Source organism: Dendrobates tinctorius, unplaced genomic scaffold (assembly GCF_039654945.1).
Source record: "Dendrobates tinctorius isolate UK_male_01 unplaced genomic scaffold, ASM3965494v1 ptg000059l, whole genome shotgun sequence".
NCBI lineage: Eukaryota > Metazoa > Chordata > Amphibia > Anura > Dendrobatidae > Dendrobates > Dendrobates tinctorius.
The window spans coordinates 11,015,381-11,042,985 of NW_027361727.1; the positions used below are offsets into that span (position 1 = coordinate 11,015,381).

At 43.3% G+C, this 27,605-nt stretch overlaps 1 protein-coding gene across 5 annotated transcripts in view; it reads left to right on the forward strand.

Annotated features, from left to right (window-relative positions):
* The first annotated feature begins 10,048 nt into the window (after positions 1-10,048).
* SBF2 (SET binding factor 2) overlaps positions 10,049-27,605 on the forward strand; it is a 312,854-nt gene continuing 295,297 nt past the window's right edge. For all 5 annotated transcript variants that reach the window (XM_073578404.1, XM_073578400.1, XM_073578401.1 and 2 more), the window contains exon 1: positions 10,049-10,216. In XM_073578404.1, the coding sequence (XP_073434505.1) occupies positions 10,162-10,216 (55 nt within the window). In that variant the 5' untranslated portion in view covers positions 10,049-10,161. The remainder of the gene's footprint in view (positions 10,217-27,605) is intronic.

The following is a 27,605-nucleotide window of genomic DNA, read 5'->3' on the forward strand; positions in this document are numbered from 1 at the left end:
CTATATGTATATATTGCACAGTGCAGGGCTATATGTATATATTGCACATTGCAGGGCTATATGTATATATTGCACAGTGCAGGACTATATGTATATATTGCCCAGTGCAGGGCTATATGTATATATTGCACAGTGCAGGGCTATATGTATATGTTGCACAGTGCAGGGCTAAATGTATATGTTGCACAGTGCAGGGCTATATGTATACATTGCACAGTGCAGGGCTATATGTATATATTGCACAGTGCAGGGCTATATGTATATATTGCACAGTTCAGGGCTATATGTATATATTGCACAGTGCAGGCCTATATGTATATATTGCACAGTGCAGGCCTATATGTATATATTGCACAGTGCAGGGCTATATGTATATATTGCACAGTGCAGGGCTATATGTATATATTGCACAGTTCAGGGCTATATGTATACAGTGCAGGGCTATATGTATACATTGCACAGTGCAGGGCTATATGTATATATTGCACAGTGCAGGGCTATATGTATATATTGCACAGTGCAGGACTATATGTATACAGTGCAGGGCTATATGTATACATTGCACAGTGCAGGGCTATATGTATATATTGCACAGTGCAGGGCTATATGTATATATTGCACATTGCAGGGCTATATGTATATATTGCACAGTGCAGGACTATATGTATATATTGCCCAGTGCAGGGCTATATGTATATATTGCACAGTGCAGGGCTATATGTATATGTTGCACAGTGCAGGGCTAAATGTATATGTTGCACAGTGCAGGGCTATATGTATATGTTGCACAGTGCAGGCCTATATGTATATGTTGCACAGTGCAAGCCTATATGTATATGTTGCACAGTGCAGGCCTATATGTATATATTGCACAGTGCAGGATTATATGTATATGTTGCACAGTGCAGGCCTATATGTATATGTTGCACAGTGCAGGGCTATATGTATATATTGCACAACGCAGGGATATATGTATATATTGCACAGTGCAGGATTATATGTATATGTTGCACAGTGCAGGGCTAGATGTATATATTGCACAGTGCAGGCCTATATGTATATATTGCACAGTGCTGGACTATATGTATATGTTGCACAGTGCAGGACTATATGTATATGTTGCACAGTGCAGGGCTATATGTATATGTTGCACAGTGCAGAGCTAGATGTATATATTGCACAGTGCAGGACTATATGTATATGTTGCACAGTGCAGGGCTATATGTATATGTTGCACAGTGCAGGGCTAAATGTTTATGTTGCACAGTGCAGGGCTAAATGTATGTATATGTTGCACAGTGCAGGGCTATATGTATATGTTGCACAGTGCAGGCCTATATGTATATGTTGCACAGTGCAGGGCTATATGTATATATTGCACAGTACAGGGCTATATGTATACATTGCACAGTGCAGGGCTAAATGTATATGTTGCACAGTGCAGGACTATATGTATATATTGCACAGTGCAGGGCTATATGTATATGTTGCACAGTGCAGGGCTATATGTATATGTTGCACAGTGCAGGGCTAGATGTATATATTGCACAGTGCAGGCCTATATGTATATGTTGCACAGTGCAGGGCTAGATGTATATATTGCACAGTTCAGGGCTATATGTATATATTGCACAGTGCAGGGCTATATGTATATGTTGCACAGTGCAGGACTAGAGGTATATATTGCACAGTGCAGGTCTATATGTATATATTGCACAGTGCAGGGCTATATGTATATATTGCACAGTGCAGGGCTATATGTATGTGTTGCACAGTGCAGGACTATATGTATATATTGCACAGTGCAGGGCTATATGTATATATTGCACAGTGCAGGGCTAAATTTATATGTTGCACAGTGCAGGGCTAAATGTATATGTTGCACAGTGCAGGGCTATATGTATATGTTGCACAGTGCAGGCCTATATGTATATGTTGCACAGTGCAGGCCTATATGTATATGTTGCACAGTGCAGGGCTATATGTATATGTTGCACAGTGCAGGACTATATGTATGTGTTGCACAGTGCAGGGCTATATGTATATATTGCACAGTGCAGGGCTATATGTATATATTGCACAGTGCAGGACTATATGTATATATTGCACAGTGCAGGACTATATGTATATATTGCACAGTGCAGGGCTATATGTATATATTGCACAGTGCAGGGCTATATGTATGTGTTGCACAGTGCAGGACTATATGTATATATTGCACAGTGCAGGACTATATGTATATATTGCACAGTGCAGGGCTATATGCTTATGTTGCACAGTGCAGGACTAGAGGTATAAATTGCACAGTGCAGGTCTATATGTATATATTGCACAGTGCAGGGCTATATGTATATATTGCACAGTGCAAGGCTATATGTATATATTGCACAGTGCAGGGCTATATGTATGTGTTGCACAGTGCAGGACTATATGTATATATTGCCCAGTGCATGGCTATATGTATATATTGCACAGTGCAGGGCTATATGTATGTGTTGCACAGTGCAGGACTATATGTATATATTGCCCAGTGCATGGCTATATGTATATATTGCCCAGTGCAGGGCTATATGTATATATTGCACAGTGCAGGGCTATATGTATATATTGCCCAGTGCAGGGCTATATGTATATGTTGCACAGTGCAGGGCTAAATGTATATGTTGCACAGTGCAGGGCTATATGTATATGTTGCACAGTGCAGGCCTATATGTATATGTTGCACAGTGCAGGCCTATATGTATATGTTGCACAGTGCAGGGCTATATGTATATATTGCACAACGCAGGGATATATGTATATATTGCACAGTGCAGGATTATATGTATATGTTGCACAGTGCAGGGCTAGATGTATATATTGCACAGTGCAGGCCTATATGTATATATTGCACAGTGCAGGATTATATGTATATGTTGCACAGTGCAGGCCTATATGTATATGTTGCACAGTGCAGGGCTATATGTATATATTGCACAACGCAGGGATATATGTATATATTGCACAGTGCAGGATTATATGTATATGTTGCACAGTGCAGGCCTATATGTATATGTTGCACAGTGCAGGCCTATATGTATATGTTGCACAGTGCAGGGCTATATGTATATATTGCACAACGCAGGGATATATGTATATATTGCACAGTGCAGGATTATATGTATATGTTGCACAGTGGAGGCCTATATGTATATGTTGCACAGTGCAGGCCTATATGTATATGTTGCACAGTGCAGGGCTATATGTATATATTGCACAACGCAGGGATATATGTATATATTGCACAGTGCAGGATTATATGTATATGTTGCACAGTGCAGGGCTAGATGTATATATTGTACAGTGCAGGCCTATATGTATATATTGCACAGTGCTGGACTATACGTATATGTTGCACAGTGCAGGACTATATGTATATGTTGCACAGTGCAGGGCTATATGTATATGTTGCACAGTGCAGGGCTAGATGTATATATTGCACAGTGCAGGACTATATGTATATGTTGCACAGTGCAGGGCTATATGTATATGTTGCACAGTGCAGGGCTAAATGTTTATGTTGCACAGTGCAGGGCTATATGTATATGTTGCACAGTGCAGGGCTATATGTATATATTGCACAGTGCAGGGCTATATGTATATGTTGCACAGTGCAGGGCTAAATGTTTATGTTGCACAGTGCAGGGCTAAATGTATGTATATGTTGCACAGTGCAGGGCTATATGTATACATTGCACAGTGCAGGGCTAAATGTATATGTTGCACAGTGCAGGGCTATATGTACAGTCATGGCCAAAAGTATTGACACCCCTGCAATTCTGTCAGATAATACTCAGTTTCTTCCTGAAAATGATTGCAAACACAAATTCTTTGGTATTATTATCTTCAATTAATTTGTCTTAAATGAAAAAACACAAAAAGAATTGTCCTAAAGCCAAATTGGATATAATTCCACACCAAACATAACAAAGAGGGTGGACAAAAGTATTGGCACTGTTCGAAAAATCATGTGATGCTTCTCTAATTTGTGTAATTAACAGCACCTGTAACTTACCTGTGGCACCTAACAGGTGTTGGCAATAACTGAATCACACTTGCAGCCAGTTGACATGGATTAAAGTTGACTCAACCTCTGTCCTGTGTCCTTGTGTGTACCACATTGAGCATGGAGAAAAGAAAGAAGACCAAAGAACTGTCTGAGGACTTGAGAAACCAAATTGTGAGGAAGCATGAGCAATCTCAAGGCTACAAGTCCATCTCCAAAGACCTGAATGTTCCTGTGTCTACCGTACGCAGTGTCATCAAGAAGTTTAAAGCCCATGGCACTGTGGCTAACCTCCCTAGATGTGGACGGAAAAGAGAAATTGACAAGAGATTTCAACGCAAGATTGTGCGGATGTTGGATAAAGAACCTCCACTAACATCCAAACAAGTTCAAGCTGCCCTGCAGTCCGAGGGTACAACAGTGTCAACCCGTACTATCCGTCGGCATCTGAATGAAAAGGGACTGTATGGTAGGAGACCCAGGAAGACTCCACTTCTTACCCCGAGACATAAAAAAGCCAGGCTGGAGTTTGCCAAAACTTACCTGAAAAAGCCTAAAACATTTTGGAAGAATGTTCTCTGGTCAGATGAGACAAAAGTAGAGCTTTTTGGGCAAAGGCATCAACATAGAGTTTACAGGAGAAAAAAGAGGCATTCAAAGAAAAGTACACGGTCCCTACAGTGAAACATGGCGGAGGTTCCCTGATGTTTTGGGGTTGCTTTGCTGCCTCTGGCACTGGACTGCTTGACCGTGTGCATGGCATTATGAAGTCAGAAGACTACCAACAAATTTTGCAGCATAATTTAGGGCCCAGTGGGAGAAAGCTGGGTCTCCCTCAGAGGTCATGGGTCTTCCAGCTGGACAATAACCCAAAACACACTTCAAAAAGCACTAGAAAATGGTTTGAGAGAAAGCACTGGAGACTTCTAAGGTGGCCAGCAATGAGTCCAGACCTGAATCCCATAGAACACCTGTGGAGAGATCTAAAAATGGCAGTTTGGAGAAGGCACCCTTCAAATATCAGGGACCTGGAGCAGTTTGCCAAAGAAGAATGGTCTAAAATTCCAGCAGAGCATTGTAAGAAGCTCATTGATGGTTACCGGAAGCGGTTGGTCGCAGTTATTTTGGCTAAAGGTTGTGCAACCAAGTATTAGGCTGAGGGTGCCAATACTTTTGTCCGGCCCATTTTTGGAGTTTTGTGTAAAATGATCAATGTTTTGCTTTTTGCTTCATTCTCTTTTGTGTTTTTTCATTTAAGACAAATTAAATGAAGATAATAATACCAAAGAATTTGTGTTTGCAATCATTTTCAGGAAGAAACTGATTATTATCTGACAGAATTGCAGGGGTGTCAATACTTTTGGCCATGACTGTATATGTTGCACAGTGCAGGGCTAGATGTATATATTGCACAGTGCAGGCCTATATGTATATATTGCACAGTGCAGGACTATATGTATATGTTGCACAGTGCAGGACTATATGTATATGTTGCACAGTGCAGGGCTATATGTATATGTTGCACAGTGCAGGGCTATATGTATACATTGCACAGTGCAGGGCTATATGTATACATTGCACAGTGCAGGGCTATATGTATATAGTGCACAGTGCAGGGCTATATGCATACATTGCACAGTGCAGGGCTATATGTATATGTTACACAGTGCAGGGCTATATGTATATATTGCACAGTGCAGGGCTATAGGTATATATTGCACAGTGCAGGGCTATATGTATATATTGCACAGTGCAGGCCTATAGGTATATATTGCACAGTGCAGGCCTATATGTATATATTGCACAGTGCAGGCCTATATGTATATATTGCACAGTACAGGCCTATATGTATATATTGCACAGTGTAGGGCTATATGTATATATTGCACAGTGCAGGACTATAGGTATATATTGCACAGTACAGGACTATATGTATATATTGCACAGTGCAGGACTATATGTATATATTGCACAGTGCAGGACTATATGTATATATTGCACAGTGCAGGACTATATGTATATATTGCATAGTGCAGGACTATATGTATATATTGCACAGTGCAGGACTATAGGTATATATTGCACAGTGCAGGACTATAGGTATATATTGCACAGTGCAGGGCTATATGTATATATTGCACAGTGCAGGACTATATGTATACATTGCACAGTGCAGGGCTATAGGTATATATTGCACAGTACAGGGCTATAGGTATATATTGCACAGTGCAGGGCTATAGGTATATATTGCACAATGCCGGACTATATGTATACATTGCACAGTGCAGGACTATATGTATATATTGCACAGTACAGGACTATAGGTATATATTGCACAGTGCAGGACTATAGGTATATATTGCACAGTGCAGGGCTAAATGTATATATTGCACAGTGCAGGGCTATATGTATATATTGCACAGTGCAGGGCTATATGTATATATTGCACAGTGCAGGCCTATATGTATATATTGCACAGTGCAGGGCTATAGGTATATATTGCACAGTGCAGGATTATATGTATATATTGCACAGTGCAGGGCTATATGTATATATTGCACAGTGCAGGCCTATATGTATATATTGCACAGTGCAGGGCTATATGTATATATTGCACAGTACAGGGCTATAGGTATATATTGCACAGTGCAGGGCTATAGGTATATATTGCACAGTGCAGGACTATATGTATACAGTGCAGGGCTATATGTATATATTGCACAGTGCAGGCCTATATGTATATATTGCACAGTACAGGACTATAGGTATATATTGCACAGTGCAGGATTATATGTATATATTGCACAGTGCAGGGCTATATGTATATATTGCACAGTGCAGGCCTATATGTATATATTGCACAGTGCAGGGCTATATGTATATATTGCACAGTACAGGGCTATAGGTATATATTGCACAGTACAGGGCTATAGGTATATATTGCACAGTGCAGGACTATATGTATACAGTGCAGGGCTATATGTATATATTGCACAGTGCAGGACTATAGGTATATATTGCACAGTGCAGGACTATAGGTATATATTGCACAGTGCAGGATTATATGTATATATTGCACAGTGCAGGGCTATATGTATATATTGCACAGTGCAGGGCTATAGGTATATATTGCACAGTGCAGGGCTATATGTATATATTGCACAGTGCAGGGCTATAGGTATATATTGCACAGTGCAGGGCTATAGGTATATATTGCACAGTACAGGGCTATAGGTATATATTGCACAGTGCAGGGCTATAGGTATATATTGCACAGTGCAGGGCTATAGGTATATATTGCACAGTGCAGGGCTATAGGTATATATTGCACAGTGCAGGGCTATAGGTATATATTGCACAGTGCAGGGCTATAGGTATATATTGCACAGTGCAGGATTATATGTATATTTTGCACAGTGCAGGGCTATAGGTATATATTGCACAGTGCAGGGCTATAGGTATATATTGCACAGTACAGGGCTATAGGTATATATTGCACAGTGCAGGGCTATAGGTATATATTGCACAGTGCAGGATTATATGTATATTTTGCACAGTGCAGGATTATATGTATATTTTGCACAGTGCAGGGCTATAGGTATATATTGCACAGTGCAGGGCTATAGGTATATATTGCACAGTGCAGGGCTATAGGTATATATTGCACAGTGCAGGGCTATAGGTATATATTGCACAGTGCAGGGCTATAGGTATATATTGCACAGTGCAGGGCTATAGGTATATATTGCACAGTGCAGGGCTATAGGTATATATTGCACAGTGCAGGGCTATATGTATATATTGTACAGTGCAGGGCTATAGGTATATATTGCACAGTGCAGGGCTATATGTATATATTGCACAGTGCAGGGCTATATGTATATATTGCACAGTGCAGGGCTATATGTATATATTGCACAGTGCAGGGCTATAGGTATATATTGCACAGTGCAGGGCTATATGTATATATTGAACAGTGCAGGGCTATAGGTATATATTGCACAGTGCACGGCTATAGGTATATATTGCACAGTGCAGGGCTATAGGTATATATTGCACAGTGCAGGGCTATAGGTATATATTGCACAGTGCAGGGCTATATGTATATATTGCACAGTGCAGGGCTATAGGTATATATTGCACAGTGCAGGGCTATATGTATATATTGCACAGTGCAGGGCTATATGTATATATTGCACAGTGCAGGGCTATAGGTATATATTGCACAGTGCAGGGCTATATGTATATATTGAACAGTGCAGGGCTATAGGTATATATTGCACAGTGCAGGGCTATAGGTATATATTGCACAGTGCAGGGCTATAGGTATATATTGCACAGTGCAGGGCTATAGGTATATATTGCACAGTGCAGGGCTATAGGTATATATTGCACAGTGCAGGGCTATAGGTATATATTGCACAGTGCAGGGCTATAGGTATATATTGCACAGTGCAGGGCTATATGTATATATTGCACAGTGCAGGGCTATATGTATATATTGCACAGTGCAGGGCTATATGTATATATTGCACAGTGCAGGGCTATAGGTATATATTGCACAGTGCAGGGCTATATGTATATATTGAACAGTGCAGGGCTATATGTATATATTGCACAGTGCAGGGCTATATGTATATATTGCACAGTGCAGGGCTATAGGTATATGTTGCACAGTGCAGGGCTATATGTATATGTTGCACAGTGCAGGGCTATAGGTATATATTGCACAGTGCAGGGCTATATGTATATATTGCACAGTGCAGGGCTATAGGTATATATTGCACAGTGCAGGGCTATAGGTATATATTGCACAGTGCAGGGCTATATGTATATGTTGCACAGTGCAGGCCTATATGTATGTGTTGCACAGTGCAGGGCTATATGTATATATTGCACAGTGCAGGGCTATATGTATATGTTGCACAGTGCAGGGCTATATGTATATATTGCACAGTGCAGGGCTATATGTATATATTGCACAGTGCAGGGCTATATGTATATATTGCACAGTGCAGGGCTATAGGTATATATTGCACAGTGCAGGGCTATAGGTATATATTGCACAGTGCAGGGCTATATGTATATGTTGCACAGTGCAGGGCTATATGTATATATTGCACAGTGCAGGCCTATATGTATATATTGCACAGTGCAGGCCTATATGTATATATTGCACAGTGCAGGGCTATATGTATATATTGCACAGTGCAGGGCTATATGTATATATTGCACAGTGCAGGCCTATATGTATATATTGCACAGTGCAGGGCTATACGTATATATTGCACAGTGCAGGGCTATATGTATATATTGCACAGTGCAGGCCTATATGTATATATTGCACAGTGCAGGGCTATAGGTATATATTGCACAGTGCAGGGCTATATGTATATATTGCACAGTGCAGGGCTATATGTATATATTGCACAGTGCAGGGCTATATGTATATATTGCACAGTGCAGGGCTATATGTATATATTGCACAGTGCAGGGCTATATGTATATATTGCACAGTGCAGGGCTAGATGTATATATTGCACAGTGCAGGGCTAGATGTATATATTGCACAGTGCAGGGCTATATGTATATATTGCACAGTGCAGGGCTATACATGTACAGGGTTGGACTGGCCCACCAGAGAATCCTCCGGTGGGCCCTAGCTTCTTCTTTAGGAGAGTTCATAGTGTAAACCTCGCAGCTTCCATGGGGCTCTTGAGTGGGGGAGAAAGGTGGGCCCAATGTTCCTCAGTCTGACACTGTACATGTATGCACAGGGCTAAAGGTATATATTGCATAGGACTATGCATGTATACAAAGTGCAGGGCTATACATATATCGCACAGGGCTAGAGGTCCATATTGCACAGTGCAGGGCTATACATATATCGCACACATAACGCACGCATTCTCACGCCGCACACCGTCTCTTCGTGTCAGGCTCCCGCCCCCTTCTTCTCCCCCCCCCAAGTAGATTCCCCCCGCGCATGCTCAGTAGTCTCGGATCTGTCCGCGCCTGCGCGGTAGTCAGTAGGGTACTGTGCCCCTCAAACATGGCCGAGCTGCAGCGGCCAAGATGCTGAGATTTTCCGTGGGAAGGGAGGATTGCTGGCAGCCATGGCGAGGCTGGCTGACTACTTCATAGTGGTGGGATACGACCATGAGAAGACAGGTATGTGCGGCCTCACAGTGCCGCTGCTTCAGCTGGACTGGCTGTGTTGTGACGTGATGGGGATGCTACTGCTCATTACTGCCCCCCCCCCCCCGATATATGTGGGGCCTTCCTCTCCGTGCATTTTACTACGGTTGGCACAAACTATGTGTTCAGTTTGGGGGGAGTTGCAGTTGTTATCCCCGTCCAGCCACTACCCCTGTGTTTTGTAAATTGGGAATGTCTCCCTCCCCTCATGTCACATCCTGAGTGACGCAGGGGGATGTCCTCTCCAGCATAGGGCTGCAGCACGGCTGTCAGAGGGTAGGCACCACTAAGGGGATGTCCCTAATATCATCCACTGGGCCCGATAATGAGGGTTACAGTGTGTGCCCACTGAGCCACAGCGTGCAGGAGATGCGCCCACTGAGCCACAGCGTGCAGGAGATGCGCCCACTGAGCCACTGCGTGCAGGAGATGCGCCCACTGAGCCACTGCGTGCAGGAGATGCGCCCACTGAGCCACAGCATGCAGGAGATGCGCCCACTGAGCCACAGCGTGCAGGAGATGCGCCCACTGAGCCACTGCGTGCAGGAGATGCGCCCACTGAGCCACAGCATGCAGGAGATGCGCGCACTAAGCCACAGCGTGCAGGAGATGCGCCCACTGAGCCACAGCGTGCAGGAGATGCGCCCACTGAGCCACAGCATGCAGGAGATGCGCGCACTGAGCCACAGCGTGCAGGAGATGCGCCCACTGAGCCACTGCGTGCAGGAGATGCGCCCACTGAGCCACAGCGTGCAGGAGATGCGCCCACTGAGCCACAGCGTGCAGGAGATGCGCCCACTGAGCCACAGCGTGCAGGAGATGCGCCCACTGAGCCACAGCATGCAGGAGATGCGCGCACTGAGCCACAGCGTGCAGGAGATGCGCCCACTGAGCCACAGCGTGCAGGAGATGCGCGCACTGAGCCACAGCGTGCAGGAGATGCGCCCACTGAGCCACTGCGTGCAGGAGATGCGCCCACTGAGCCACAGCATGCAGGAGATGCGCGCACTGAGCCACAGCGTGCAGGAGATGCGCGCACTGAGCCACAGCGTGCAGGAGATGCGCCCACTGAGCCACTGCGTGCAGGAGATGCGCCCACTGAGCCACAGCATGCAGGAGATGCGCCCATTGAGTCCGTGGTGTGCAGGAGAGGTGTCTGCACCCACTGAGCCGCGGCGTACAGGAGTGGTTTCTGCACCCACTGAGCCATGGTGTGGCCAACAAATCCATGGGCCAGAGCTTTCACTCCTCTCTATGATTGTTAGGGTGGCTTCCAGTGTGCATTGTTTGCCTGTGTTGTATTGAGGTCCCTGGGCTCTTATATCTTACTTTAATGGGTGCACATTGGATTGTGCGTCGCCCCCTGCACCTGGCTCCGCACGCGTCGCTCTAGGCGCTGTCCACATTGGGCATAGGAGCCCTCTTGCCTGTTGTTTCCTTTGATGCAGAGGCGAATTCATTGTTGCCAGTGTCGTCATATTCACCATAATGATCTCTGCCACTGGCAAAGGCTGGGTTCCTGGTTCATTGCCCAAATGTCTGCAGCTCTGGAGTGGGAACTTTCCACTCAGTCTTTGAAGTGACTAAAGATTTCTCAGATATTCCCTGTGTGTTAGTAATTCAGGACTTTGGCGACAGCTCGGTCATCGTGTATTTTTTTTTGTTGAGGCCATTTCTGCAAAAATGACAACGTGAAGTGCAGCCATACTGGTCACTGCAGGTGAAAATCCGGTGTTCTCCCTGACACCAGTGTAATCCCAGTAAGTGACGAGACGTCCCGCAGCGTCTGGTGGTGAAATGTTCCATTAGGTCATTTTTTTCGGTCTCATTCCGGGTCAGTTTAGCTGCCGACCCTGACGTGGGTCATCACTGTGACTTTGCGTACATCCTCGTCCTCCTCTGTTGCAGCTGGCTCATGGTCTGTGACTGTTCCCCTCTTATGCATGTGTTATTCCTTCTGGACCATATTGTTTTTATCCATAGTGATTTTGAATATGGAGAGTTGTTAAAACACAGTCTATTAGATAGTTGCAGAACTTGTCATTAGAAGGGTGTTTTCTATCTGGAACTTTCATGGCTGAGCCATAAATAATGCCATCCAGCTCCGGTCACTGAACATGGGGCCTCAGATATCACCGAGCATCTGCGCTACCCTGTTTCTGCAACTGTTGCATGAAGCAAGTGCCATGTAACTGTCCGGTGTACCGACTGCTCTGACTGGTTATGGTCTAATGGAGTCTATGGTGGTCTGAATCCACCTTCTCTCATCACAGGTTCAGACTGCTGCTACATTGTCCATGTATTACATGCAGATTTGCTGCAACATCTGCCTAAACCCATGGACCAAAGCTCAGTAGCCTGAGCCTCTGATGAGATTTCAGAACTAGGATTTCAGACTCTATAGACTCCAGCAGACTATGCAGCCGACCTGGAGTCACTGGTCATAGCAAGGAGCAAAGTTATAATGCAGTCACTGCTAGTGAAAATAAGGAGAGATGTTATTCACGTGGCGTCAGTAATTTTTATGGGGATGCGATATCATGGTTGTCATAGAGATATCACGTATTCGTTTTTTTGGGCATATTGTGAAGTAACAGCTGCGACCTGCAGCCCTACCGTCAGCAACGAGCTATAGGCTTCTGGCCACACCGTCAGCCCGGAGGGAGCTGTCTGGGCGCGGTGGGCGTTCGGCAGCATCGGTGGACTGAGACCTATGGACCTTGGTATTAAGTTGCCAGTGATCACAGCTCAGTCCTATTGAAGTGAATGGGGTTAAGCATGAATGTGGCACAGCAGTTATGGTTTCTTAATTCTGGAAACCCTGTTAAGTTCATTCATAGAGCACTGGACTTGTCCTTTATCCTTTTTTTTTTTCCCCCATTTTTAGAAATCTCGGTTTCCTTTAGATCTTTCAGAAATCTCGTGATGTAGAGAAAAAGCAGAAGTTTTTTGTGACCACATAGAAGTTTCCGCTTCTTACGAAGAGAACTGACCGTGACCTGTGATCAAAAAAAAGTCTGTATGCTAAATTCATACAGGGCAAGCCACCTAAATCCATTACTATTTTATGGACAATTCCTCTAAATTTTAGTTAATCTCTATGGTGAGCCGTAAATCTGGTGCCAGTTTTCACTCTGTAATTCAGGGAAGTAAAACTAATTATGTAATTAAAGGGGTCGTCTCAAGTTCTTAAATGTTCTTAAGTGCTTGTAAGGACAGCACGCAACTTTGATTTACGTTCTTGTGAAAAATCCTATTTGTTCTCGAGAGCGGAAAGATTTTTAATTCTATCGTTTATTGCTAGTTGCCAAGGTTACCGGCCAACTCTGCAGTCTGAGGTTGATTACCTAGATGAGGAGAACAGAGCTTGAAAGCTGTTTGCTGTAAAGCTTACAACTGCAGCACTGAGGCTGTACACATTTTTGGCTTTTTCCAGTTCCAGTCTCACTGAAGTGTTCATTTTTGGGAGCGTTGCACCCCTGGCAAGCAGGAAGCCGGATGGCCAAGGAGCGGCATGCTATTGAAGGAAGATTACTTTTATCAACAAATATATGAAGTTTATGCAAAGACTCAGTATTTTCAGAGTTGACTCTATTTTTTAACACTCCTGCCCTTCACCCTGGCCTCTGGATGTTGGCTTCCGGGCCAAATCTGGACTGATCACCACCAATTCTTGCCTAATCAGTGCTTGGAGCTAATCACAATTTCTGTTTTTGTTTGTCCACCAGTTTTTTTTTTTTTTTTTAAGAATTTCTTTTTACGGGAAAAACTAAAACTGCCCATTTTGGGAAAAATATCCGAGCGATGGAAATCGAACACATAATAAAATTGAAAAGGTTTAACAAAAACAGGAGGAAGATCCATTTGTATCCAGTAAGAGAAAGGATTGGTGGGATCTTGAGGGAGTTTGCTGGCCATGGACCCAAAATTGCAAAGTTTAGTTCACCGAGCCACTTAGCACTTTTAGCTTGTGACATGGTCTCCATCCTACTGCTGAATCCTCTTTAGGAGACGGTCCTGGCACCTGTTGGACTTTCTTGTGTGCCCTGAAGCTTTCTTCACCGCAATTGAAACTTTCTTTGATGATCCAATAAATGGTTGATTTAGAGGCAATGTTCCTGCTGGTAAAGCCTTTTTGATTTAAAGCAATGACGAATGCACGTGTTTCCTTGGACATAATAGCAGAAGAAGATATTGATTTCCAGCACCAGCCCCCTTTTTAAGCAACCAGTTTGCTTTTCTAATCCAATGAACATGACAGTGAAATCAGCTGCCTTGTCCTCGTTAATGCTTTCTCCTGAAAAAAAGTTATTGAAATGATGTAAGTAGGTCATTTTGTGGCAATTCTGAAATTCGGTTGAAATTACTTTGTTTTTTATTTATTTTTTTTTTTTTGGCAAGAGATTTTTTTTACAATTCGTCTCATCACTCTTAATTGTAATCTAGAGTTAATGCAAATTATCACTATAAAAGTTAAAGCCTTGAACTTTGTAAAAACCAAAAGTCTCCAGCCTGCTTCTGAGCAGCACTTACAAGCTCTACAGGAAAGAACTTGGAAGTGCAGCTTTCCTTTTCTAGGAGTCCATCCACTTCTCATAGGCTGCAGAAATGGCTGGTAACCTAAGCAGCAAGCCTTATACAGAATAAAAAGTCCCTCTGGTCTTGAACAGAAAAGATTTTTAATAGCAAGGAAACTGCAACGTTTTTACAAGCAATTGACAAGAGTAACCACTTATCACGTTAATTTCAGGTCAGGAGACTTGGACAATAAATGTCTTATGTGTGGAATTGATAGAATATGGTTTCATCTGTTTATTTTAGGTTTCCTGAGCGTTTTCTACCTTCTTACATAAGATTTGTATAGACTTTTTCTAGGACTATCTAGTCAAATCCAGAATATTTGTTAATCTGACCCCATTATCCTATCATGGGCGTCAGATTAAAGGAATTTTTCAAGATAATTCTTCAGTTTTCTGCAATAAGTGTTTTCTAATTAAAGATGTAAATTTATTTATTTTTAGCGCCATTAATTCTACAGAGCTTTACAGACATTATCATCGCTGTCCCCATTGGGGCTCACAAACTAAATTCCCTATCAGTATGTCTTTGGAATGTGGAAGGAATCCCACGCAAACACGCCTCTCGTTCCTGAGATATGACCCCCCTTCTTCCCTGTATAAAAAAATTAGGTCTCCTTGGCCAAGTGGGTGTGGTCTTGAAGGCCACGCCCAGTTGACAAGACTAAATTTATATATTGGGAAGAACAGCCCATAAATCAGGAACGGAGAGGCGCAGAAACAAAAGAAAAACAGCGCCGGATTAAGGAGAACAGCGGCATTTACACCAATAAAAAAGTGACATGTTTGGTAAGTGAAGGGGCTCTTTAACCGGTTCCCGACCTGTGACATAGCATATGCGTCATGAAAGTCGGTGCCAATCCGACCTATGACGCATAGGTCCCCCTGCGGGTCGGGTGACCGGGGTCAATGAAAGGTCACCTGACCCGCAGATACAGTGGGCTTTGTAATTCACCACAGGGGGCGTGGCTTCGCCCCCACATGGCTACAATCTCTCTGATTGACTGTTTCAGTTTTAACAGCCAATCAGAGCGATAGTAATATTTCATCAATGAAAATTGATGAAATACTACAATCCAGCCATGGCCGATGCTGCAGTAGCATCAGACATGGCTGGAGACACCGATTCGACCCCCCTCCCCACCGGCGATCGCCCCCCCGCAACTGAATGACAGCGGCGATCTGCTGCCGCTGTCATCATCTGCCCCCCCTCCCATTCCCTCTGCTCCCCGCCATCTTCCGATAACCCCCTCACCCACTCTCACCGCCCCCGGCACCTTCTAAGTCCCCCCGTCGCTCCCGGTGTCCGGTGGGTCCAGTTCATGGGCGCTGCCATCTTAGAAAATGGCGGGCGCATGCGCAGTGTGCCCGCCCGAATCTGCCGGCTGCAGATTCCATTATTTCATTTTGATCACTCTCACAGTGATCAAAATGAAATAAAAAGTAAATGAACCCCCCCGATTATCACCCCCATAGGTAGGCATAACTAATAAAATAAAGAAAATATTTTTAATTTTTTTTTCCATTAGGGTTAGGGTTGGAATTAGGGTTAGGGTTAGAATTAGGGTTAGGCTTGTGGTTAGTGTTATGGTTAGTGTTGGGGTTATGGTTAGGGTTGGGATTAGGGTTAGGGATGTGTTGGGGTTAGGGTTGTGGTTAGGGGTGTGTTAGGGTTAGTGTTGGAGTTAGAATTGAGGGGTTTCCACTGTTTAGGCACATCATGGGGTCTCCAAACGCGATATGGTGCAACCATTGATTCCAGCCAATTTTGCGTTCAAAAAGTCAAATGGTGCTCCCTCCCTTCCAAGCCCCAACGTGTGCCCAAACAGTGGTTTACCCCCACATATGGGGTATCAGCGTACTCAGGAAAAATTGCACAACAACTTTTGGGGACTAATTTCTCCTATTACCCTGGGGAAAATAAAAAAATTGGGGGCTAAAAAATTATTTTTGTGGAAAAAAAAGGTTTTTTTCATTTTCACGTCTCTGCATTATAAACTTCTGTGAAGCACTTGGGGGTTGAAAGTGCTCACCATACATCTACACAAGTTCCTTGGAAGGTCTAGTTTCCAAAATGGGGTCACTTGTGGGGGGTTTCCACTGTTTAGGCACATCAGGGGCTCTGCAAACGTAATGACGACCGCAGACTATTCCATCAAAGTCTGCATTTCAAAACGTCACTACTTCCATTCCGAGCCCTGACGTGTGCCCAAACAATGGTCCCTCCCCACATATTGGGTACCAGTGTACTCAGTACAAATTGGACAACAACTTTTGGGGTCCAATTTCTCCTGTTACCATTGTGAAAATAAAAAATTGCGGGCTAAAAAAATCATTTTTTGAGGAAAAGATTCTTTATTTTCACGGTTCTGCATTATAAACTTCTGTGAAGCACTTGGGGGTTCAAAGTGCTGCTCACCACACATCTAGATAAATTCCTTGGGTGGTCTAGTTTCCAAAATAGGGTCACTTGTGGGGGGTTTCCACTGTTTAGGCACATCAGAGGCTCTGCAAACATAACATGATGCCCGCAGACCATTCGATCAAGTCGGTATTTCAAAATGTCACTACTTCCCTTCCGAGCCCCGACGTGTGCCCAAACAGTGGTCCCTCCCCACATATGGGGTATCAGCGTACTCAGGACAAACTGGACAACAACTTTTGGGGTCCAATTTATCCTGTTACTTTTGTGAAAAAAAAAATTGCGTGCTAAAAGTAATTTTTTTTTGAGGGAAAAAAATGATTTTTTTATTTTCACGGCTCTGCGTTATAAACTTCTGTGAAGCACTTGGGGGTTCAAGGTGCTCACGACACATCTAGATAAGTTCCTTGGGGGGTCTAGTTTCCAATATGGGGTCACTTGTGGGGGGTTTCTACTGTTTAGGCACACAGGGGCTCAGCAAATGTAACATGACGCCCGCAGACCATTCCATCAAAGTCAGCATTTCAGAATGTCACTACTTCCCTGCTGAGCCCCAATGAGTGCTCAAACAGTGGTTCCCCCCCACATATGGGGTACCAGCGCACTCAGGACAAACTGGACAACAACTTTTGGGGTCCAATTTATCCTAGTACCCTTGTGAAAATAAAAAATTGCCAACTAAAAATTTTTTTTTAATGCTCTGCATTATAAACTTCTGTGAATCACCTGGGGGTTCAAAGTGCTCACTATGCATCTAGATAAGTTCCTTAGGGGGTCTAGTTTCCAAAATGGGGTCATTTGTGGGGGAGCTCCAAAGTTTAGGCACACAGGGGCTCTCCAAACACGACATGGTGTCCGCTAACGATTGGAGCTAATTTTCATTTCAAAAAGTCAAATGGCGCTCATTCCCTTCTGCGCCCTGCCGTGCACCCAAACAGTGCCCCCCCCCCCCACATATGGGGTACCAGTGTACTCAGGACAAACTGGACAACAACTTTTGTGGTCCAATTTCTCCTGTTACCCTTGTGAAAATAAAGAATAGCGTGCTAAAAAATCATTTTTGAGGAAAAAAATGATTTTTTATTTTCACTGCTCTATGTTATAAACTTTTGTGAAGCACTTGGGGGTTCAAAGTGCTCACTACACATCTAGATAAGTTCCTTAAGGGGTCTAGTTTCCAAAATGGTATCACTTGTGGGGGAGCTCCAATGTTTAGGCACACAGGGGCTCTCCAAACGCGACATGGTGTCCGATAACGATTGGAGCTAATTTTCCATTCAAAAAGTCAAATGGTGCTCCTTCCCTTCCGGGCCCTGCCGTGCACCCAAACAGTGGTTTATGACCACATATGAGGTATCAGTGTACTCAGGATAAATTGCCCAACAAATTTTAGGATCCATTTTATCCTGTTGCCCATGTGAAAATGAAAAAACTGAGGCTAAAAGATAATTTTTGTGAAAAAAAAGTACTTTTCTTTTTTTTTTTTACGGATCAATTTGAGAAGCACCTGGGGGTTCAAAGTGATCACTATGCATCTAGATAAGTTCCTTGGGGGGGTCTAGTTTCCAAAATGGGGTCACTTGTGGGGGAGCTCCAGTGCTTAGGCGCACAGGGGCTCTCCAAACACGACATGGCACGCGCTAAATATTCCAGCATATTTTCCATTCAAAAAGTCAAATGGCGCTCCTTCCCTTCTGAGCCCTGCCATGCGCCCAAACAGTGGTTTTTAACCACATATGAGTTATCGGGGTACTCAGGAGAAATTGCCCAACAAATTTTAGGATCCATTTTATCCTGTTGCCCATGTGAAAATGAAAAAATTGATGCTGAAAGAAAATTTGTGTTGGAAAAATTAAAATGTCCATTTTTTCCTTCCACATTGCTTTAGCTGCTGTGAAACACCTGAATGGTTAATAATCTTCTTGAATGTGGTTTTGAGTAGCTTGAGGGGTTCAGTTTTTAGAATGGTGTCACTTTTGGGTATTTTCTGCCATATAGACCCCTCAAAGTGACTTCAAATGTGAGGTGGTCCCTAAAAAAAATGGTTTTGTAAATTTTGTTGTAAAAATGAGAAATCACTGGTCAACTTTTAACCCTTATAACTTCCTAACAAAAAAATATTTTGCTTCCAAAATTGTACTGATGTAAAGTAGACATGTGGGAAATGTTATTTAGTAACTATTTTGTGTTACATAACTCTCTAGTTTAACAGAATAAAAATTCAAAATTTGAAAATTGCGAAATTTTCAAAATTTTCACCAAATTTCTGATTTTTTTCACAAATAAACGCAAAAATTATCGACCTAAATTTACCACTAACATGAAGCCCAATATGTCACGAAAAAACAATCTCGGAATCGCTAGGATGCGTTGAAGCGTTCCAGAGTTATTACCTCATAAAGGGACACTGGTCAGAATTGCAAAAAATGGCCAGGTCATTAAGGTCAAAATAGGCTGGGTCATGAAGGGGTTAAGTTACATGATTTATCAGTACAGTGATATTTCAGGTCCTCAGGGTAAAAACTGAGTAGCTCACATCTCTTTCCTGACTTGCTAGTTTGCTACAATGTATCGGAGCAGGAAGTGTAATCTAGACTCGATACAATTGATGCCTGGCTATGAGTATCTTTCCTCTTTGCAGATTTCCTATTCACTGACAGCTGTCTGAGATCTTGCAAAATGTGACGTTGATACCCAATGATAATACTGTACTTTTGATTGCAGAACTTTTCCATGAACTAATATTGTTAGTAGACTGATTATTCCGTTCATATGGGAGGATTGATTCGTCCTTCCCCGATGGGTTTGGTATCTGTTCGAGTTTTACCTCCTTCCATCCATTCAGACTCTTGATTTGTATGTATTGAGGCCTCTTCTGACATTTAGACCGGACTGAACAAAAGATGTTCATTGTCCAAAAGCCACCCCCCGACCACCGCCACCCACCCCCCTGCATTCTCTTCGGCTGCTGCCATCGGATTCCTGCGTCATTTCTTTGTGCTGATGTGGATTGCCGTTATGTGTTAGATTGGGCAGCACGTTCCCATCAGAGCATGATGGGAGTTGTAGTCTTGTGTTGACCGTATAGCCGGGCCCTAGTGTATGCCTCATACAGGATTTCCTGAAAGAGATTGGAAAACATTTCCGCCTCCAGTTCAGGAGAAATAAGTCATTACAAAATATCAGTAAAACCAGAGGGGTTTCTATTGTCGTTTTCCTCCCTTGATCTGACAACATTCACTTTTTATTTGACCCTTTTTCTGCCTGTGCCCCAGTATTTATCACATTGAGAAGCTGTAACACTGTGTGTGCACACGTCGGGAGGATTTCTGATCTTCTTCTGTGACGTATGGCCATATATGTAGCAGTGGCTGTGCAAGTATATGGGGTCACCTTGGTAATACCCCGAGCAAATCCCCAAAAATCCAAATGTTTTTGACTATTTATGACTTAGTGTGGCCGTATTCACCTGCGATGTAGCTGCGGCACACAAGGAATTTTGGATGCGTGACCCATGTTGAAGCTAATGTTAATGGTTACCCCCAGACTAAGTAGTTTCCCACTCCTTCTGTAATCACAAATTTGGAAGCTCGGTAGTCAATCCGGCGCAGATAATGGAGGCGTGTGTCATGTTCCCAGCTGCCATACGTTCTTCGAGCGGCTCTCATTCCTTCAGTAATGTAAAACCTGTCAGCACCCAGCGATTACAAGGTCTTGGTACTAATCCGAGGACAGATGGATTCTCCTCCCGTGCACATACACAACAACGGTCAAACGTTTGCCGACGCCTGTCCATACAACGGTTTTCCTTGTTCTCTTGAGTTTGACAATGACCCAAGACACAACTCCAGGCCATGTAAGGGCTGTGACCAAGAGGGAGAGGGATTGAACCCATGGCCTTCACAAACTCATGGTTTGGGATGAGATGGACAGCGTGAAAGCCAAGCAGCCAACAAGTGCCCAGAACTCCTACAAGACTGTTGGAAGCCATTCCAGGTGACGACCTGACCATGTGCCAGGGAGAGAAGGCCAAAGGGGGTGTAAAGCTGTCATCAGGGTTTTTATAAGAATCTAAAGATTAACTCACCTTTTTTTTTTTTTTTTAACGCACGTTCCTTTACTCCTTGTTTCCATATGTGCCTTCAGTCTGACTCTACAACGTGCACATTCCAACAAGAACAAGAAAAACCATTACACAAACAGGGGTGTCCAAACTTTTGACAGTACTGTAGCACATGTAGATCTACCATTCCCGAGACCCTCAAGCAGATCACTAGATTTGTTCATCCTGAGCTTTCCGGTTCATTATTAAGTGCTAGAACGTCAGTGAAGGCTGACACGGTACAGAGAGAGGAAACCATTGGGGTTGGAGGGTGGAAACACTTTTACAATTTTGTCTTCTATGGTGTGTGGACAGCTGGTTGACAACCCAATTGGGTACATTGGGGGTTGTCAACCGGAATCTTTTACTACTGGAGAGGACGACTTAGAAACTTAAATGTTCATGTGATTTGTTGTTCACTATGGGAGGGGGGGGGGTTCGGTTATACCTGTGTCCTGAAAAGCAGTGACAAGGTTGTATTTAATTTTGAAGAAATTCTCCTTTAAATATAACTCTATTGAAGAAGGAAACCACAAGTAAGTAGGCCCATTCATAAAATGTTCTAGTGATGGCCACCGAGTCCTCGCTGACAAGCAGCGCATCCTCTCTACTCATCCTGTAAATCCCATTTCCTCCGTCACTGTCTTATTCTTCCCCATGGACCCAACCCCTGGACTTTGTCCCAAACCCACATCCTCCGCTCCTGAACTGTGGGTCCCTGGGGGCCCCTTCACACCCAGACTTTTTTTTTTTTTTTAAATATTTTCCATTGTGTGATTTAGTTTCCATTTCCTCCAGGTCACCGCTGCCTTTTATCTGAACCCCCATCTACTTAGCGGGGACTGAGCGACATGGTGTTATGTCAGGGTACATCTGTGTGACCACTTAGGACCCCCCATAATGAGAATCAGCAAGTCAGTGTCATTCATTGCCGGACCCATAGATCAGTGTTCGATCTGAGGTTGACATGTCGGGGTCTGTGAGAGCCGGGTAACAAAAACATTAGAAAATCTGCACAAATGGGTACAAATGTACAATTTTTCTTTTTTTACAGACCCAGAGACTTGCATTACCGATTTTGATTCAACACTGATCAAAATCTGACATGTCTGTGATTTTCCACTGAATTCTCGGTCTGTGAAAAATCACTGACATGTGAATGGCCCCATAGACTATCACGGGTGCAAGTGCTATCCGTGAAAATCACTGAGTACATAAAAATTGGACGTCTGAACGCGCCCCAAAGCAAAGTTCTCCCAAAGTTACACTTCATGTTTGGCGAGATCTGATGGATACTAGGGGTTATAGTTACGTCCTGAGCTGCGATGTCCCCTGTAATAACCCCCCCAGTGTAATCACATGCCAGGCATTGATGTTTCATATCATGGCTATAACATTTTAACAGCTGTCTGACCAGACAATGAAAACATGGTTGTTTTCGAGGTTATAAAAGAAGCTGGAGCGGGTGGAGTTGTCACAGGTGATTGTATCTCTCTAGGACAATAAAACCCCCTCCACCTGGCATCACGTACAAATAGCGGGCACACGCTTCAGATTCTAATCTCGTGTGTGTTTAACAAACCAAAGACTCTGAATCAACATTTCACATGAAGATCCGCAGCCGATCTGTGTATCCTGCTGCTCCCGATCATTTCCATCCCTGTCGGACATTCCCAGGGTTATATCTCTGCGGTTTATACATAGGATTAGCGGAAAGGGGGCAACGTTAACTATACTCGGCATCAAAAGTTCTGAAACTTTCCCGTACACTTTGTTTAATTTCTCCTATAATTTCAAGAACTTTGGTTACAGTCAGTAAATAGGAACATTTCTTATTCAGAAGCTCAGAAATCTGTAAAACCTTCCCAAGGCTGAGTGTTTGTTACTATGTATCCTCTTTTTTTTTTTTTACAATCCTTTATTTGATAAACAAAGCGGCTTTCCTCTGTTCTAAAAGTTTGCTACAATGTATCTGTGTAGACAACACCCAAGGTAAACAAAATGACAAAATGAGCATATACCCTGCTGTAAATAAGTAAGAAGCAATAGTGCATGTAAATGATACCAGGGTACTTGGTAAACTCTTTTTGATTTAAAAAAAAAAAAAAAAAAAGCGTAAAAGCCATCCCACCGTGACACGGTGACCCCAAATAGGGACGGTCCCATACTGTCTCTAGTATTAATGTATCTGTGTAGGTAAATGGAGCAGTTGATGAAACTTTTTAGATCCGAAGAAGGATAAAAAAAAAAAAAAAATATCTCATGCCAGAGAAAGCAGAGTCTGGTCTGGCAGGTGTGATCGGTTTTGCATTTTTCTTTCCCATGGAGCTTTGCCTTGTAAAGAAGCCTCCTGACTAGATTGGGTCTCAGCAGTGACGGCCCAGATACCCCTGCGATAAATTATTGCCTGGGAGGCTGTCGGCCACACATTTCTTTTTCATATGATGAACGAATGAGCGACCATATACTCCAGGAGCGTAGATTACAGATGCAATTATGTTTCCTAGCCATATTGATTTTGCTATTAAAGTGCTCTTTTATTTGTTCATCCACCATGCTTTACAATGCATCACTTTTCTAATTGTACAAAACTTCTGGACTCCTGTAACATATCTTGCTGCTTTTTAAAATCTTAGTGCCGATTTGCCTGTTTAGTTGTGCTCCGTTACTGCAATTTCCAGCAGATGGCTCAGGATGGAACATACTTATAAAGTCCTTATTCTTTGTATGAATTAAAAGTAAATATAGGGAGAAAGATGAACGGCACCTAACCGTGATGTATTCTCCACGGTTCAGGCGTAGATTCTCTACGTTAATTGGACTATTTCTACGGCTTCATCCGCGACTGCTGGAGATAAATGACTTGACCCGTTTCATTGTTACGATAACTGGACCCTGTACCTTAGTACGACGCGGGGAGCATTAATCCCCATGTAATTCATGTGTTCTCATAAATCTTAGTGCAGTTCCCATGTATTCGTTGTCCTCTTGGGTCTTCTTGTTGTTCCGCTTGTTTAGGACAAACATCGTCCAGATGTCCCGGAGCGTGTGAGAACCGTCCACCCGCCGGGCCGTACCTGCAGCACCAGGGTCCGCTCGCATGCGCCTCGGCCACTTCTGGAGAAGACAGTAGGGGGGCTTTTTATTATGATTTGGAGCCGGTTGGGTCGGATCCGCTTTTGTTTGCGACTGAAAAAGGATCTACTGCTTCTAATGTCGGGAACAATAACAAGCCTTACAGGGGAAATTTTCTTTTCTAAACCTTTCCTCGCTCCTTTTTATTTAGTTTCTTTACATAACCAAAGTTCAGTCGGCGAGCCTGATTTTGGCCTCTCGTGTGGATGTTGGATCATAAACCGGACATTCCTATTAAGCAAGTTAATGTTTTCATTTTCTTGGGATTTGTTTGCTGGGGTTGTCCACTTTCATGCGTGGAATGGTTCCTTTTTTAAGCCCTCTTTTGTCCAGCAGGTGGGAACATCACAGGGCATTATTCTTCCTCAAAACTGCTTGTAACCCTCTAAATGTGACTGTATACCTGGATTCACTGATTGCTATGTCTCCCAACACATGCACGCTAGATTCGGCTGAGCATGCACATGTTCCCCAGTATGGGAATAAACAGCAGCATCCAGACTTCTTTGCCCCCCCCCCCCCAACTAATCTTCTGTGGAAGCATAAGACAAGTTGTATTGAAATCCAAACCGATCGTTCCTTTTTTTTTCCTTTGCATTTGGAGTATAATTCGGACGTCCCGATAGCACACAACACCGTTGTCTGCCCCCTGACAAAATCGGTCACCTTTTCGGGCAGTTGCGGACGACCGTGCATTCTCTCGTCTGAGAAAATCGGGTTGTTTATGCAAATTAACGTGGGCATAGTCTGATTCGATTCTCTCAGATGAGAAGATGGAGAAAACAAAATGTCTCCATCTTCTCCATTGTGTTAGTGCGCAGAAATCGGACCGCACTCAGATGTCATCCGAGCGCAGTCTGATGGTTTCCCATGGACTCGCATTGGCCGAGTACGATTCGAATATTGGATAAAACTCGGGCATGCTGATTTGTTTATTTTTTTTCAACCTAGACCGACTCTGTCCAAGGAGAAGATCCGATATGTGCACGGCCCCATAGAGTAACATTCGGACCGAAAATACGCTGTCTGCGCCTGCCCTCCCTCTCTAGCATACGGATGTCTTAGTTGTTCATCATGATGGCATATTCTTTGTAAATAGTGACTCAAGAATTGCAAAACTGTGAACCGCAGCTTGCTGACAGTTTCCAGATATGTAGTGAAACATGAGGGTTGAAACTGTCATTAGCAGCATGTTGACTGTTTCTGGATGGCAATGTTTTTTTTTTTAATATTGCACTAATAGATAAGTGATTATCTACAGGAAGCAAATATCAAATCTTTAAATGTTATCTTTTTTTTTTTTTTAAATAATTTAAAAAAAAGGAAAAAAAAGATAAAAAGTAAAGATTTTTTTTGTAGATAACTTACCGTGGATTTTCCGTTTTTATTTTTTTTTGCTTTTGAAGTGGAAATGTACAGAATATCCACCACCAGCACTGAATGAGATCGTCTACGTATCTCCTCCTCGTACAATAGCCATTAAGTCCACGTGTCGGCCGGTCGGCTGTGTCATTACGTTATCAATGGTGCCTCTGTATAAAATCAGTGTCACCCGTCCAGGAGGCGGCTGAAAGGACGGCTCCTATCATTAAAGGATCTGCTGCTCTCCCATTGACGTTCTCTGTGCCGCCATACTGCTAAAACCCCTCAGCAGCGCCGTTTTTTTTTAACCCTTTATATGTCTCATCCTGTTTGGCCCTGGTGCTTCTTTGTCTACGGCAAAGATGATAAAATTTAGAAGAAAAATTAAGTACACCCTTAGGTGGTACCCTGCTGCAGCCACTATCAGAAGACTGAGCAGCTCCACAAGTGAGCAGTTCCAGCCACAACTGATCGATTGGGGTTCTGGGTGTTGGACCCCGAACCTATCAGAGCTTGGTGACCTATCCTAAAGATCAGTGATAATGGAGTGGACACCCTGTTTAATGTGTATTGAGGGTTGCAGGCATTGGTTTATTCACTGCTTTCCTAAGGTCCCACCATAGCATTTCTGTCGGGTAGAGGTCTGGACTGTGGTTCGGCCCTTGCAGCACCTTGATTCTTTTCTCTTTCAGCCTTTCTGATGTAGATTTGCTGCTGCGCTTGAGATCATTTGTCTTGTGGCATGAACCAGTTTTAGGTTTTAGATGGATGATTGACTGCAAGGTGCGCAGTTCCTGTGACAGCAAAACAATCCCCAAATCATCACCCCTCAACACTCCTGGCTGGCGGTCTGTGTCTATATAGTGTTTTGGATTTTTTTTCCCCCCAAACATGGTGCCAGGCGTTATGGCCACATATCTTCACGTTGGTCTCATCTGTCCAATAGACATATTTCCAGAAATCCTGTGGTTTATTCAGATGCAACTTTTCAAACTTTAGCTGTGCTGCCATGTTCTTTTTAGAAAGAAGAAGCCTTGTCCTGGGAATCATTCCAAACAAGCCATACAGTCTCTTTTTTTCTAATTGTATTGCTATGAATGTGATAATTTAACACGCTGAGGCCTTTAGAGTCTGAGCTGTAGCTCTTAGGCTTTTTTTTTTTTTTTGCCCTGTCTGACCTTGGGGTGAAATTGCTGAATTGTCCACTCCTGGGAAGGATTCGAACGGTCTTCAATGTTTTCCACTTCTGAATAATATTTCTCACTTTATAATGATTGATTCCAAATGGTGGTATCATGGTTGCTATAAAACACATATACACTTACATATGCAGTCTCTTGGGTCTGCAATAATCGGCCGTTTCACCATGGTCTTGTATGTAAGCGAGCACATTTCCCACAGAAGAAAATACAAGTAAATAATCTATGTTGCTATAAGAATGTGCGCTGCCCGGCAGCCAGTGGATGTATTTGGAAGAGGAATGTGTCTAACCTGTCCAGCAATAAATCTCCGGCACAGTTCTAGGAAAATGTTGAATGGCTTTTATGGAAAAGTGCATCCGGGTACGGTTTGTACAAGGTGCAAGTGTGTGGCCAAACCGTGAAGGACGGGATGTGATAGCAGTTGACTTTTCAAGAACATCAGCCAAACTGATAGATGTGAACCTACTTATCATCTTCAACGCCCCTAGCTCTGTGATTTTTCCCATTTATTGCCCTTTGAAAAATGTAAAGCAAGTTAGCAAACAGTGCTGTATTAAAAATG